This window comes from Pipra filicauda, unplaced genomic scaffold (genome assembly GCF_003945595.2).
Source record: "Pipra filicauda isolate LSUMZ 115617 unplaced genomic scaffold, ASM394559v2 scaffold639_size243937_pilon, whole genome shotgun sequence".
Taxonomy (NCBI): Eukaryota; Metazoa; Chordata; class Aves; order Passeriformes; family Pipridae; genus Pipra; species Pipra filicauda.
The window spans coordinates 228,009-243,904 of NW_024104797.1; the positions used below are offsets into that span (position 1 = coordinate 228,009).

The 15,896-nt window shown below is 48.4% G+C and overlaps 1 protein-coding gene across 1 annotated transcript in view; it reads left to right on the forward strand.

Annotated features, from left to right (window-relative positions):
• LOC113996059 (GDNF family receptor alpha-4) overlaps positions 1-15,610 on the forward strand; it is a gene marked incomplete at its 3' end in the record, with an annotated part of 72,997 nt that extends 57,387 nt beyond the window's left edge. Inside the window, exons 2-7 of the mRNA XM_039388348.1 lie at positions 1,491-1,769; positions 4,613-4,693; positions 10,123-10,468; positions 14,129-14,238; positions 15,075-15,209; positions 15,412-15,610. Coding sequence (XP_039244282.1) covers positions 1,491-1,769; positions 4,613-4,693; positions 10,123-10,468; positions 14,129-14,238; positions 15,075-15,209; positions 15,412-15,610 — 1,150 coding nt within the window. The remainder of the gene's footprint in view (positions 1-1,490; positions 1,770-4,612; positions 4,694-10,122; positions 10,469-14,128; positions 14,239-15,074; positions 15,210-15,411) is intronic.
• Between the last annotated feature and the right edge of the window lie 286 nt (positions 15,611-15,896).

Genomic DNA, 15,896 nt, shown 5'->3' on the forward strand with positions numbered 1-15,896 from the left:
GAGGTGCTTGAGAAATCCTCCTTCAAGGTCATGGCAGCAGTTTCTGTTTTTATGGTGCAGAAGGATCTGAAAATGATATTACAGGCTCTGGAACTGATTCTCCTCTTCCATAACCCAGGTTTCCCTCCTCAGCACTCCCCCAAGCCTATGTCACCACTCCAGAGCATCCCACCAGCTGGAAGGGGTGACATTCCCCTTGTCCTGGCCCTGTCTCCTCTCCACCACCTGGATGCCACCATGTCCTGCTGAGCACAGCTGAGCCTCTGGCCCTCCATGCCTTTGTCATGAGCCTTGGGGTGGGAACATCCCTAAGGAGTCAGTTGGGATGTGTCCAGCCTGGTTTAGCAATTAATAACATGGAATTGGGCTGCTCCAGGCACTGGGACACAGCTCCACTGAGCCCTGATCAATTAATTTATTGATGCCCACGTGGAAATAACATCTTCCTCCCATGCTTTGGTCTCCCCTCCCCAAATGGGGAACAAACGCCTTTGTATTTTCACGAGTAGCTCTGAAGACAATTTCCAAAATCCTGGAAAAAGCCAAGACAAACCCAGTGGGAGTCCTGGGGATGTGCTGACAGGGAACAAGGGCCAACTCCTGGGACACAGGTGGGCTGACTCTGTGTCAGAACACCCACACAGAGCCATTCATAGCTCCAGGGAGGCGTAGGCACAGGGAATTCGTGTGCCAGGAGGAGAGGCCGGGGGTCTCCGTAGGGTTGGGCTGCTGTTAACTTGGGAGAGCAGGAATGAGGGAGAAAGCAGGGAGGAGAATGGGTTTGGGAAGCTTTTTTGTGCTCCGAGAAGCAAAGAGGAAGCACCAGGGATGAGTTTCTGTCACTTGTAATCCTGCTACCAGGCTGACCCTGTCATGGAATCATGGAATGGTTTGGGTTGGAAGGGAAAGTGGAGATCATCCAGTCCCACCCCTTGCCATGGGCAGGGACACCTTCCACTAGCCCAGGTTGCTCCAAGCCCCGTCCAACCTGGCCTGGGATACTTCCAGGGATGGGGCAGCCACAGCTTCTCTGGGCAGCCTAGAGGAAGGAGGCTGTGGGAGATACAAACCATTCCCTGCCTGGGGTTGCTCCATAGCCCTCACACCTCTTCCCTGGAGGAGAGGAGATTGAGGGGAGACCTCATTGCAGTTGAAAATTCCATGGGAGGGGAAGAGGAGGAGCAGGGACTGAGCTCTGCTCTGGGGGGACCAGGGACAGCACCCAGGGAATGGCTGGAGCTGTGCCAGGGCAGGCTCAGGTTGGATCTCAGCCAAAGGTTCTTTCCCCAGAGGCTGGTTGGGCACTGCCCAGGCTCCCCAGGGCAGTGGGCACAGCCCCAAGGCTGCCAGAGCTCCAGGAGGGTTTGGACAACGCTCTGAGGGACAGGGTGGGATTGTTGGGGTGTCTGTGCAGGGCCAGGGGTTGGACTGGCTGATCCATGTGCGTCCCTTCCAACTCAGGATATCCTGTGACTCTGCTTTCCTTGCAGAAGGCATGGCAGAAGCCGTGGGCTCGAGCAGGGACTGCCTGCAGGCCGGCGAGTCGTGCACCACCGACCCCGTGTGCAGCGCCAAATTCCGGACCCTGCGGCAGTGCATCGCCGGGAACGGGGCCAACAAGCTGGGCCCCGACGCCAAGAGCCAGTGCCGGAGCACGGTGACAGCCCTGCTCTCCAGCCAGCTCTACGGCTGCAAGTGCAAGAGGGGCATGAAGAAGGAGAAGCACTGCCTGAGTGTCTACTGGAGCATCCACCACACCCTCATGGAAGGTCAGTCCTCTGCTCGTTCCTGGTGGCCTTCCCGAGAGGGAGTTGCTCGTGGAGCTCTCTCCAGAGCTCCTGCAAAACAAGGTTGTCCCTGTAGCCTCCTGTTCCCTCTCAAGACCTGCTGATAGGAGCTGAGGGAATGGCTGGAGCTGTGCCAGGGTAGGGTCAGGTTGGATCTCAGGGAAAGGTTCTTCCCCCAGAGGCTGGTTGGGCACTGCCCAGGCTCCCCAGGGCAGTGGGCACAGCCCCAAGGCTGCCAGAGCTCCAGGAGGGTTTGGCTGATCCTCTGGGGCACAGGGTGGGATTGTTGGCATGTCTGTGCAAGGCCAGGGGTTGGACTGGCTGATCTTGGTGTGTCCCTTCCAACTCAAGATATCCATGATTCTACTGACCCCCCGATACTGACATTTTGGGCAAAGAAACCCTGAAAACCTGAGGCACCTCCTGCCTTTTATTTTATTTTTTTTTTAACTTGCCCTCTCTTTTATGACATTCCCAATATACCTTGAGATCTTTTCCCGGGGGAAATGCACGGCATGTTTTGCATCTAAGGATGTCAACCAAGACCGTGAGCGCCATGGAATTCACAGAAACACCACATAAAGCACAGGCACCGAGTTAAAAAACAGCGTGAACTTTAAAAAAAATCACTCTCTTGGAGCCTCTCGAATGCACCAGTGTCTTTGGGTTAGGGAAGATTTGGGGCTGGTGACATCAAGCTGGAATTTAAAGTGTTCCCAGAGCCGGGATTCAGTAAGTTTGGATTTTGACGGGTTTTAAGAGTCGCCATAAAATCGCACCTCGGTGGCCGTAACTCTTCCTTGTCAGGCCGAGGAGTGTTTTATGCACCATGAAAATTAAAATGGGGAATAAAACAGACCCTTCCAGCCATGGGCTGGGAAATAGATTAATAAAACACTCCTGGATTAAACCTGGAAGGAGAAGTGCGGAGGTGAGGCCACGGGCCAGAAGGCCAAGCGAAACAAAGGGGATGGAGAATACAATGCCCAGGCTTTCTGGAATGGGAGCTGGTCGGGAATGGGAACTAGTTGGGAATGGGAACTGACTGATCAAGTTCCTGGAAAGCTTTCAGGTGCCACAGCTTGAAGGGTGCAGAGCACGGTGCTATGAACTGACTGGGCAAATCAGAGGCCTCAGCACCCTCCAGGATCCAATTCCTCCCGTAAAAATGCCAGATGAATTAGTTTCCATTGAAGTGAAGCCTGGGGAAGAGGTGGCAATCCAAGGACATTCATCCCAATGGGCTGTGTCACAATTCCTTCCCTGCTGACCTTCATGGCTGAAACTTTGGCCACAGGTCATCTGTGATGTGGCTCTGTGGGACGGTGGGGTCAGGAGAATTTCCAGCTTTGGGAAGTGGAATGGTTTGGGTTGGAAGGGACCTTAAAGAGCATCTCATTCCAACCCCCTGCCATGGCCAGGGACACCTTGCACTGGAAGGAAGAGGAGAGAGAGGCTGGCAGAGGCCAGGAGTGGGTCTCCAGATGCAGAATAGAAGTTGGATGGGCTGGATGAACTTCCCGCCCAGCAACTTGGGACTTCCACCTTTGGGATGGCTGTGAGAGGGCTGTTTTAGGAGGCTGGCAAGACTCTGCCCCCCTTCTCTGCTGCATTTTTTTCATGACTGAGGTCACTTGCAGTGCAGATTCACTCCCCAAACCTGTGGTTTCCTTGCCTTAATTTCCCCGGGGTGATACATTTCATAACAGCCCCGGAGTCCTCACGCGTTTAATCGACTGAGAAAGGAACGCACACAGAGCTTCCTCTCTCACTCACACACACCCAGGAGGCTGCAAAAAGCTTCTTAGAAGCCCTCTTGTAAAAACAATCGTGGAAGTGTGTGCTCAGGGAATTTGCAAAGCACGCTGTTTACTCAGGGCCACCTTCCCATTTAGAGACACAATAACACGATGACAACCCGATAACAATCCTCTGATAAAGGTGCTTTGTCATCAGGACATAAAACTGCTACTCTGGGACGTACAAATGGGCCCCTCTCCGGTGGGTAACGATGCAGGATATTTCAATGAAGGTGTAAAGCTGCCTTGTAATGCACCTGTGGTAATTCCAGGGCCTTGTGTATCCTGGGAGCCATTTCTTCCTGGAGATCAGCATATGCCCGGAGCTTGAGGTTTGATAGTCCTTTTATCCCAGCTGCTGTTCCACATCCATCTAAATGTCTAATAAAGCAAGGAATTGATGCTGAGCTGTTTGCTTCAGTAATATTCCGTGGGATCCATCAGGATGACGGGGCAGTACAGACCGTTGTGAATAAAATCAGCTTCCCAGAGACTCAAAAATGAGGAGAGGAAGCTCCTGCGGGAGCTGTGGCTCATTAGCTCTGTGCCAAGTAATAATGGCAAGAAGAAAGGGGGAAGTGGTAATAAATATGGGGGGTGTTGTCACACACACAGCCCTGGCCATGTCCTAGAAAGAGGCGAGGACCATATCCCAGGGAGAGACACAGAGGGAAGAGCAAGAACAGTGATGGAAACACCGTGTGTGGAGGGAGCTGGTGGTTTGAACCCTGCCCACAGCCTGGTGTCCTCAGTGACACTCCCTGGAGAGTGGCTTGAGCTGCAGAGGTTTATAACTCAACAGTTCCCTGCCCCACTCCAAAGCTGAGATATATTTTTAAAAGCCAGTCCCATCCTATTCCCTTCTCCAAGGATGTGGCCACACACCAGTCCCTGCGACTCTGGGGATTTATTTATGGCGCTTGGAGCCACCAAACAATCCTGCACTGCAGCCTCTGAGCCTTGTGCACCTCAGTCATCCCTCAGGAGCCTCAGCTGCCCTCTCACCAGCTTCTCCTGTCCCCCCAGGAATGAATGTCCTGGAGAGTTCCCCCTACGAGCCGCTCAGCAGGGGCTTCGATTACGTCCGCCTGGCCTCCATCACTGCAGGTAGGTGGCAGGGGAGCTGCTCTTAACTGGTTCAAACTGGGGAAGGGACTGGCTGTGGAAGAGCTACAGACAGGGAAATCCTTTGTGAGCATTGCCTGGTTCAGGCCCAGCAGTTGCTTTTCCAAGGAGTTGCCTGTGATTCCTGTGCTAAACTCTTACGTGTTCTGGGAAGAACCACTTGTGGTTTCATCCTTTGGCTTTTTTTTGTGTCTGTTACGGTGTGGGCATGAAAAAAAAGGGATGTGGTGGGAAGACCTCTTCCAATGGGCTCGTTCTCCACAGCAGGTGGATGATCTGTGCCCTGCAGACACCTCAGCAAACAGGAGCTGCTTGGGTTTCAAAGGTGCTTCCACATCAGTCACAGGGTCAAACTGCAGGGAAAAAAGGTCAAAAATCCACCCTATGGGTTGATTCCAGACACAGCCTTTAACCCCATGCCCTTAGGGCAACCTCAACCCCCTGTTCTGCTCTGCATCATGTAATCCCCTTAACAACTTAAACAGAGCTGCCTGACACCTTTTAACCCCTGGAGGGCACAAACAGGACTCAGCAGTTAAAAGGTCGGCCAACAACCCATCCATCACCAACCAGCTCCTGCACCAGCCATGGGGGAGCTTTACCAACAGTGATTTGGGTTATAAAACTCCCTGTCTGGGAGCAGGTAATGCGCTCTGGCAGATGTGCCAAAACATCTGTCCCGTCTCAGCTTTTCCCCACTGTGCCCCCGGCTCTGGGGTGGCAGCACGGCTGGAGGGCACCCAAGCGAGGAGGAGCAGCAGGTGCCTGAGGCTGATGGATGCCCTCAGTCCCTGCCACGGCCAGGAAAATTGTCCAGGAGCAAATTAACCCATCAGCCCCGGACAATCAAAGCAGAGAGGGATGGGAGGTGCTCCCTGCCCTCGCTCTTCTTATTGACTCCACTTGACAGATGGGAGCGTGGACACTGGAGCGTGGCCAAAGCTGTTTGCTGGGTCATGGCCTTTCTAATGGAGTTTTCCACCTTTTTCTAAGAGTCCTCCAGGGCTTCGGAGCACGGGGAAATCCAGGCATGGGGATTTTTCTGCACGGTTAGCACATTTTTAAGGCAGACTGAAATCGTTTGGGCAGCAAAGCAAACGGGCCCAGAGCAGCAGGGATTCATCAGAGGACTCGGCATCCACTTAGGGACATGAATTTTCTTGGTTTAACCTGTTTTTCCCTATTTATACCAATCAAAATCTTCCATAACATGAATCAGGACCTGCCACCCTGTGCCTGTCCAGTGTCCAGGGCCATACAATCAGCATTGCCAAAGGATCCCCTTTCAAATCTACCAAAAAACCTCCCAAAATTCCCAAGAACATGCTGAAACAAAAAACACCCCCATGACTGTTTGCCAAGCGAGAGCAACAGGTATTTTAAACCAAATTTCACCCAAACAATATATGGCCACTCTTAAAACTCTGCAAATGGAGCCACATCCCTCCACTCCTAATCGTAGCAGTGATTTAAAAAGCACATCCTTTGGTTGTGTGGGAAGAGGAGAAAATCCAGCGTATTCCCTGTGATTTATGAACTGAATGGATGATGAAACCCTTCCAAGGAACCGTTTCCTCCACGTTGGTTGGCATTTCCCCAGCATAAACTGATGCTCTGACAATATTCCTCTCTCTGGGCATTTTGAAAGGGAATTATTTGGTGGTGGGAACACCCCAAGCAAAAGTTTCGCCCTGAAAAACTCGGAATTTGACTTCCAGCTCACTGTAAGCAGCAGGGACAACAGGAAGGGAAAAAGAAATGCCGGGAGGAGCATCTGATAATGCCAGGGAAATAAAGGAGGGCAGCCAGCTCTGAAGTGCTCAGGGAGACTGTTTTAGCACATGTCAGCAGTTGACTGGTTGGTTTTAACTCCTGGCCAAAGATAGGGTTTGACTCTGCACTGGGAATTTATCATTCTGGGGATTTTTCCTAAGTGAAGAAAGTCCTGGTGTGCTGCAGGTCACGGGTTTAATGCAGAGAGGTGAAAATCAGCTTCAACTTCATTTTCTCTCTCATGCTTGGAGGCTCCTTGTCTTACCTGTGTGAGCAAACAGAACCTGATATCCCAACCCACTCCTGCCATGACTCTGGAGCATTTTCCCCTCTATAAAACAGACCCCATCCATCTCTAAGGACCCTACAGCCAGTGTTACACAAAACACCTTTCACAGAATCCCAGAACAGCTTGGGTTGGAAGGGACTTAAAGCCCATCTTGTTCCACCCCCTGCCGTGGGCAGGGACACCTTCCACTAGCCCAGGTTGCTCCAAGCCCCATCCAACCTGGCCCTGGACACTTTCAGGGATACAGGGGCACCTGGGAGACCTTTCCCTCTTACTTACTCCCCACATTTGCAGAGGAGGCTGTTGGCCTCATATAAACTCGTGAGATCCCTGTTTTCCTACTGTTTATTTTGCATTCATCACCACAATTCCTGCTTTATTTTCCTGATTGTTCCCCACGCTCCACGTTTTCCTCCACTATCCCTGTGTCCCCACAGCACACCCCTGCTCTCCCACCCAGACTGGGACATCCTTTCTCCTCTTCTTTAAGAGGGTGGAAGTGCAGAATGATTTTGCTGAAGGTGGGGAAGGCTCTGGGGACAGACCCATCATCAGGTCCCGGGGGGTCCAAGTGGGATGGTGCCTCTGATCCCATCCTGTGAAGGCACCATTACTTCTTAGGACATGGATTTACTGGTCAGGACTGGTCTGGATGGGGGAAGTGAGAGATCTGCTGTGGCACTTTGAGACCCAAGCAGCTCTTGCTTAGCTGGGCGGGTCCTGGGATGGACCAAAGCCTGATGGGACCCTCCAGGTCTTCTTTCCAGAAGAAACTCATTGCACAGGATAGAGAGCCTGAGGTGCAGGATTAGTTCAGACCATCCATGGATCAGCAGCTTTGCCACTGACTCAGTGCTTAATTTTGAGCAACTCATGGGAAAAAAAAGGGTCTTTTACTAGAAATCCCAATGGTGGATCCAGCCGTGGCCATAAGCAGGTGCAATTCCTGATGGCTCCTGTTTTCCCAGGCCTCAAGTCCCGGTTCACATTAGAAAAGTGTTACAAGATGCCCAGGGCAGAGCAAAGCTTCATTTTATTAAGTATAGGAAAGTGGGGGAGCAAGCCCTGGGGGGTGAGGTTTGATGGGTTGCTGTGGCACCTCCCGGGAAAAAAATGAATGTGGGAAGTGGATTTGGGCCTGCCAGGACACGGCAAACAAATGTGGGCATCACCCAGACACTGTTTTCTTGGAGGAGGTTGTGGTCTCACCAAGGTGGCTGATGCAGGAAAATAACCCTCTGAGACTCTTTTTGAGTATTAGAAAGCGAAAACCGCTCTCTTTATGCAGGAATATTTTTCAAAGTGTGCCAGAGACAACAAAGTCTCTTGCTTTTATTTCGTTACCTAATTACCAATTAGCTGAGAGTGCCACACCCACCTCCAAACCCGTCCCTCCCTCGGTACCGCCCTCCCCGCACCTCCCAAATTTCAGTTGGAGGTTTCAAGGAGATCATCTCTTCATCTTCTCCTCCTCTCCCTCATCTCCTTTGGGATGTTATGGCCTTACCTGGAATGCTTTCAAGGCTTTGGAGAAGCTTTGGTAATATCAGGTGTTATGGCCCTTTTCTCACTCCAGTTCACAGACAGAGAAACCCTTGAACTCGTTAAAATTCCTCTTGAACATTTTAGAAAACCAGCACAAAGGGACTAGAAAACTGCATAATATGTAGTATATGAATGATATAATATGTGTATTTAAAATATATAAAATATATATAATATTTACAATGTATAAACTATACATAATATATAAAATATATATAATATACAGTATATAATATATAGTATATAAATGATAAATACTATGTATTTTATATATAATGTAATATATAATATATTAAATATATATAATATATAGTATTAATATATAATATACAATATATGGTATATAACCTATATAGACAATATAATCTATTAAATATATAAAATACATTAATATTATTACTATATTAATATAATAACTATAATTAATCAATAATAAATAATATAATTTGAGAATATAATCAATAGTTATCATATGTTATTATAATATAATTATAATGTATATAATTAATATTTAATACAGTACTACTAGTACATATTAATATTTAATGCAGTATAACTAGTATATGTATATTATAATTAATATGTAATATCTCATAATTAATTCTAAGATATAATAATACATTATTATAGCATATAGTATATAATTATAATATACAATAATTGTATGTCATTAATATAATATGTCATTAATATAATATCAATTATATTAATTATATTATATTAATTATAATGTTAGTCATGTAGTGATTAATATTTTTTAAATATTATCAGCTATATAATATATTAAAATATTATAATGTATAATATATATCACATATATAATACATCATATATACTATATATTTTATATATGTACTGTATATTATATATACTATATGTTATATATATATGTACCACGTTATATATATATAGCATTAATAATATATAAAGTATATATAATATATATATTATCTCTCATATAATATCTATAATGTATTATATCTATAATATATAATATATTATATATATAATATCCATAATGTCTATAGTTTCTAGAATATCTATAGTATCTATAATATCTATAAAACTTATAGTATCTGTAATAACTATATTATATATTAGTTATATTATATATAATATAAAATATATATTATATATTATATATGAAATATGTGTAATAACTGTAATAAGTGTGGATAGAGCCTTCCTTAATCTTCATTCACAAAGCCCAACGATGATGATATATAAAATATATAGAATATATAATATATATAATATATAATACATATAATATAAATTATATATTATATATATTTTATATATTATATATTATATATTATATATTATATATTATATATTATATATATAAATACATAAATACATAATATATATAATATATAAATATATAAAGTATATTTTATATATAAAATATATAAAAATATATAAAATATATAAAATATATAATATATATAATATACAATATATTATATATTATATATTATATATAAAATATATAAATACATAATATATAATATATAAAATATATAAAATATATAAAGTATATTTTATATATAAAATATATAAAAATATATAAAATATATAGAGTATATAATATATATAATATATTATATATTATATATAAAATATATAAATACATAAATACATAACATATACAATATATAAATATATAAAATATATAAAGCATATTTTATATATAAAATATATAAAACATATAAAATATATATACTATATATACTATACAGGGGTGGTGCCTCTGGGGGTGGGTCTCGGTGCCAACCCCCCCCTCCTGTGCCCCGTCCCGCAGGGTCGGAGAACGAGGTGACGCAGGTGAACCGGTGCCTGGACGCGGCCAAGGCCTGCAACGTGGACGAGCTGTGCCAGCGGCTGCGCACGGAGTACGTGTCCCTGTGCATCCGGCGCCTGGCCCGCGCCGACTCCTGCAACCGCTCCAAGTGCCACAAGGCCCTGCGCCGCTTCTTCGACCGCGTGCCCCCCGAGTACACCCACGAGCTGCTCTTCTGCCCCTGCGACGACACGGCCTGCGCCGAGCGCCGCCGCCAGACCATCGTCCCCGCCTGCTCCTACGAGGCCAAGGACAAGCCCAACTGCCTGGCGCCGCTGGATTCCTGCCGGGAAAACTACGTCTGCAGGTAACGTCCGTGCGTGGGTTGGGGCTGACGCGGAGAGGTGTCCCTTGGGCGCGTCCCAAGGGTTCATCCCCTGATGACAGCCCCGATGCGCTCACCTGAAGGGTCCCACATCCCACCTCATCCCACTGACTGGTTGTTGTCTCAGTGGCTCCTTCCTATGATCCACATCCTTGTATCACAAGGTGTGGGATACAAGGACACGTACACAAGGTATGGAGTACATGGACACATACACAAGGTTTGGGATACAAGGACACATACACAAGGTGTGGGGTACAAGGACACGTACACAAGGTGTGGGATACAAGGACACATACACAAGCTGTGGGATACAAGGACACATACACAAGGTATGGAGTACATGGACACATACACAAGGTGTGGGATACAAGGACACGTACACAAGGTATGGGATACAAGGACATGTACACAAGGTGTGGGATACAAGGAGACGTACACAAGCTGTGGGATACAAGGACACGTACACAAGGTGTTCGACACAGACAGAAGATGATTTGAGATGCTCATGCTGGAGCTTTTTAGATCTTTTCTATGGATTTTTCAGCTTTGGTCCTAAAGAAAGATCCGCTCTGGGTCTCGGTGGCAAAGCTGGGTCTCCCACCACATCCCACTGACAATTCACTGCCCTGGTGGCTCCTTCCCATGATCCATAATCTTGTATCTTACACAAACAGAAGAACATTGGAGATGTTCAGGTTGGAGCTTTTTAGACCTTTCCTATGTTTTTTCAGCTTTGGTCCTAAAGAAAGACCCGCTCTGGGTCTTGGTGGCAATGTTGGGTCTCCCACCACATCCCACTGACAGTTCATTGTCCTGGTGGCTCCTTCCCACATCCTTTCCTGTGTTAACAGGCAGAAGAAAATTTGAGATGTTCATGCTGGAGCTTTTTAGACCTTTTCTGTGGGTTTTTTTGGCTTTGGTCCTAAAGAAAGACCCGCTCTGGGTCTCGGTGGCAAAGCTGGGTCTCCTGATCCATGGATGGTCTGCACCAATCCTGGCATCTTACACCCCTTATCCCGTGCAATGCCTTTCTTCAGGAAGGTGTGAGCCATGCAGGGATGTGGGGTGGGGTGTTTGCAGCCACTTTCACTGACCCATCTCCTCACTGTCCATCTCCCCTAGTCCACAGCATCCCACATGGAGGGACAGGACAAGGGGGAACGGCTTTAAATTGAAGGAGGGTAGATTTCGATTGGATGTTAGGAAGAAAATATTCCCTGGTGGAATATTTTCCACCAGGGTGGAGAGGGGCCTCCCCAGGTGGGGAGGCCCTGGCACAGGTTGCCCAGAGAAGCTGTGGCTGCTCCTGGATCCCTGGAAGTGTCCAAGGCATGGTTGGACGGGGCTTGGAGCAACCTGGGATAGTGGAAGGTGTCCCTGCCCACGGCAGGGGGTGGGACAAGATGATCTTTAAGGTCCTTCCTAACCCAAAGCATTCCATAATTCTAAGCTCTGGTGGTTGCAACAGGAGTCTCAGGGTCTCAGTGTCACTCCAGATCCACCCCTCAGCCCGTGGCCAGTGTGGTTTGCCGCTCTGCTTCCACCCAACCCCACAGACCCATCCCCTGTGCTCATTTACAGTCTTTTTCCTTCTTCTCTACTATTTTCACCCCTGTATTTCTCCGAAAGTCCTTGATATTCCAGAAGGCCAATCCACACACAGCTCCTGGGAGCAGAGCCCATCTGTCTGTGGGAGATGTGAGACCACAAAGCACCGATCGTGGTGATCCCAGCCCAGTGCCCTGGGTGCAGCTGGAGCCCTGAGCAGACACCTGGAGAAGGAAAGCACAAGAACAAGTGTAGGACAACACCTCCAGCATTATCCCAGACTCTAATTATTGAGGGGTTTGGGACTTCCTCAGCTGAACTGCCAGCAGCCATTGCCCACCAGCACATCATCCTTAAATTACAATTAAAATATTCTTTATTTTCGCAAAGGGGAGGTGAGAGCAGCAACATCCTCTTGGAAGGATGGACTGGGACAAATATCCCTGTACACCTCAGAAATGTGGATGAAGGACAACGACTGAGAATGATGCAAAGCCTTTGAGCCACCCCAGCCCTGGCTCAGATGTCCCCTGGTACCCAGGGAACCTGAAATGGAAGATTGATCCTGGAATCTGAAGTGGTCCTGCCCTCTCCCTGACAAGACAAGAGGGCCCAGCGGGGAGGAAGAGGTTCAAAGGGGAGAGTGTTGCCCCCCAGGAGGCTGGAAACCACTTCCTGCCCCAGCACAGCTGTTCATTATCTGCTCCCTTGGCCTCTGAATGTAGAATGTAAAATATCCTCTAGAGGCACAGCAGGAACAAGGGGTTGACGTGTGACCTGGTCAGAGCCAGCAGTGCAGAAACCACGAGGAATAAATCATAAAGGAATGGAGTAAAATACTCCATTTGCCTGCCCTGCAAGTCCTCCTCCTGCAGCTCCTTCCCAGCTGTAACCCCTTGGATTTCCCAGCTTGGAGGGGTGGCTTCTGCTGACACAGATTATATGGAATTCTATAAAATCTACCAGCAGCATCTCCCTCCTCTGAAAGCGGCACATTTTGGGCAGGAAGATTTTTCCTGGTGTGACAGGAGAAAAGGGGTTGGTGTGGGGCAAATATGGGAACAAAGAAGAGGGGAAAAAAAAAAAAAGGAGAAGGCTGGGGAGGAGGAGAGAAGTGGGTAGGAAAGTGCAAGTTGGAATTCTGACCCTGAGCAGGAACACCAAGAAAATGTCTGGAAAAGAGAGGGTGTCTGGGAGGAGCAACATGCTCAGTTTTCCTGAGGTTTCCCAGGCAGAGCTAACATTTTGAGGTCAGTTCACACTTCAGACACTGCAGGTTGTCACCAAAAGGGCTCTACCTTCAGGTGTCAGCAGTGTTTGAGGTCCCTTCCTCCCTGGCCATGGGAGGCCTCTTCAGATGGATCTGAATCTCCACCAGGTCCTACCTGAAAGTCCCATGTGGATGTCTCAGATATCCTACAGTGTCCAAACACCACCATGTGCCAAAAACTGCCTTATCCCTAGAGAGTTAGGTGGCAAATAACTGGTTGGCAGCAGGATTTACCTGCTCCACAGGCTCCTGAGGGTCCAACCTTCTCCTGGGAATGGGAGACTGCAGCAGAGGATGGGAGAGCAGCCCTGGTGATGGGTAGAACATTCCATGTCTGAGCCTTTGGACATTCCTCTTGGTGTGAGGTGACCTCAGCTACGTTTAGAGTCTTCAAAGAGAGAGAAACTGGACGGGGTGATTCCCTGTTCCAACAAATCAGCATAAAAATGAAGGTTGGGGCTCTTTAGGCAAAGCTAAAACCAACAAACACAGAATGAATTCCCTCCCTGCTGGCAACAGCTCTTCCCTCAAAAACCAGCCTCACACAGCAGACAACAACCATTTCTCCCAAGACTGGACCTGTCTTGTAGTTCCAGAGGAATCCTGATAAAACATGAACTGCAGAACCTGCTCAAAAACTACTCCTGGGTTTGTTTGGGGCGGGCGAACATAAAATTATATCGGTTCGAACCGGTTTAGGAACACCCACAGCACCAAAGGATTTTACAAACACCACCAGTGGGCTGCTGTATCTTTTTTTTTTTCCCCTCCAAAAAAATCTGTGCTGATCTGTCCTGGTTTTTGTGCTGTGACTCCCCCAGGTCCCGCTATGCAGAGTTCCAGTTCAACTGCCAGCCCTCCCTGCAGGCTGCCAGCGGGTGCCGGAGGGAGAGCTACGCTGCCTGTCTGCTGGCCTACACTGGCATCATAGGTATGGGGGGGTCAGACCTGCTTTGATTTAATTATTAAAGTAAAATGTGAGGTGCAGAGAGAGAGAAAGGAATAAAAAAGTGGCGGGAGGGAGAGGAGAGGGAGGGATCAGGTATCAAGGAAAGTGTTGCCAGCCAGTTGAGGGAGGGGATTGTCCCGCTCTGCTCTGCCTTGGGGTGGCCTCGCCTGAAAGTTTGTGAGTGTTCAGCCTGGAGAAGGCTCTGGAGAGACCTTCCAGCACCTTCCGGTGCCTAAAGAGGCTCTGAGAGAGCTGGAGAGGGGCTTGGGACAAGGGAGAGAGGGACAGGACACAGGGAATGGCTTCCCACTGCCAGAGGGCAGGGCTAGATGGGATACTGGGAAGGAATTCCTGGCTGAGAGGGTGGGGAGGCCCTGGCACAGGTTGGGTAGAGAAGCTGTGGCTGCCCCTGGATCCCTGGAAGTGTCTAAGGTCAGGTTGGAGCAACCTGGGCTAGTGGAAAGTGTCCCTGGCTAGTGGAAGGTGTCCCTGCCCATGGAACAAGATGAGCTTTAAGGTCTCTCCCAACCTGAACTATGAATGCTCTTAGGGAACCTGAATTCTCAGAAAATGCTCATTCCTTGGACTGAGAGAACTTTCTAATCAATTGAACACTTTGGTGGCAGTGGGGTGACCACAAAGGTTGTGATTCTCCTCCCTGGGAGCAAACCAGAGCCACGGCAGCAGCACTGGGAGGGTTGTGCTGCCATCCCAGTGGGTTTTGGCCAAGGCTGAGAGCAGAGCAACCCAAGACAGCAGCTCTGGGGGGAATCTCACCGACCCCGTGGTCACACTTCTCCACCCCTTCCCCCCCACAGGCAGCCCCATCACCCCCAACTACATCGACAACTCCACGTCCAGCATCGCTCCCTGGTGCACCTGCAACGCCAGCGGGAACCGGCAGGAAGAGTGTGAGACCTTCCTGCACCTCTTCACCAACAACGTCTGTCTCCGTGAGTGCTCACAGCATCCCTGCGCCCTGGGGGGCCTCCTTTGGAATGGGGTTATGGAGATGCCCTGCTCCTCAGGAGTCTGTGGGTGCCCAGCTCCCTGGTTGCCAGCACAGCAGCCGGGCAGACCCCCAGAGGTGCCTTTGGGTGGGGCGGGGATGTCTTGCCTTGCCCTGACGAGCCTTTTCTCCGTCTCTTTCCCAAGAAAACGCCATCCAGGCCTTCGGCAACGGGACGTACCTGAGCTCGGCCGCGGCCCCCTCCATCCCCCCCACCACACAGATGTACAAGCAGGAGCGAAACGCCAACAGGGCCGTGGCCACCCTCCGAGAGAACATCCTGGAGCACCTCCAGCCCACCAAGGTAGGACAGGGCTGGACCGGCCCCAGGAGATGCTGGGCCGTGTCTGTGGCTCCTCCCGCCCCCCTCAGCTCAGCTCCCTCTTCCACCTGTGTCTGTCCAGCCACAGACATCCAACCTCCCCTCCATCTCCTGGAGTCCTTGGTTCTGCATGTCCTGGCGTATTTTCCCCAGCATCAAGCTCAGAGCTATAAGTTCCTGTCCCTCACTCTGCCCTCCTGCCTGTTGGTCTTCTCTTCTCTTCTCTTCTCTTCTCTTCTCTTCTCTTCTCTTCTCTTCTCTTCTCTTCTCTTCTCTTCTCTTCTCTTCTCTTCTCTTCTCTTCTCTCCC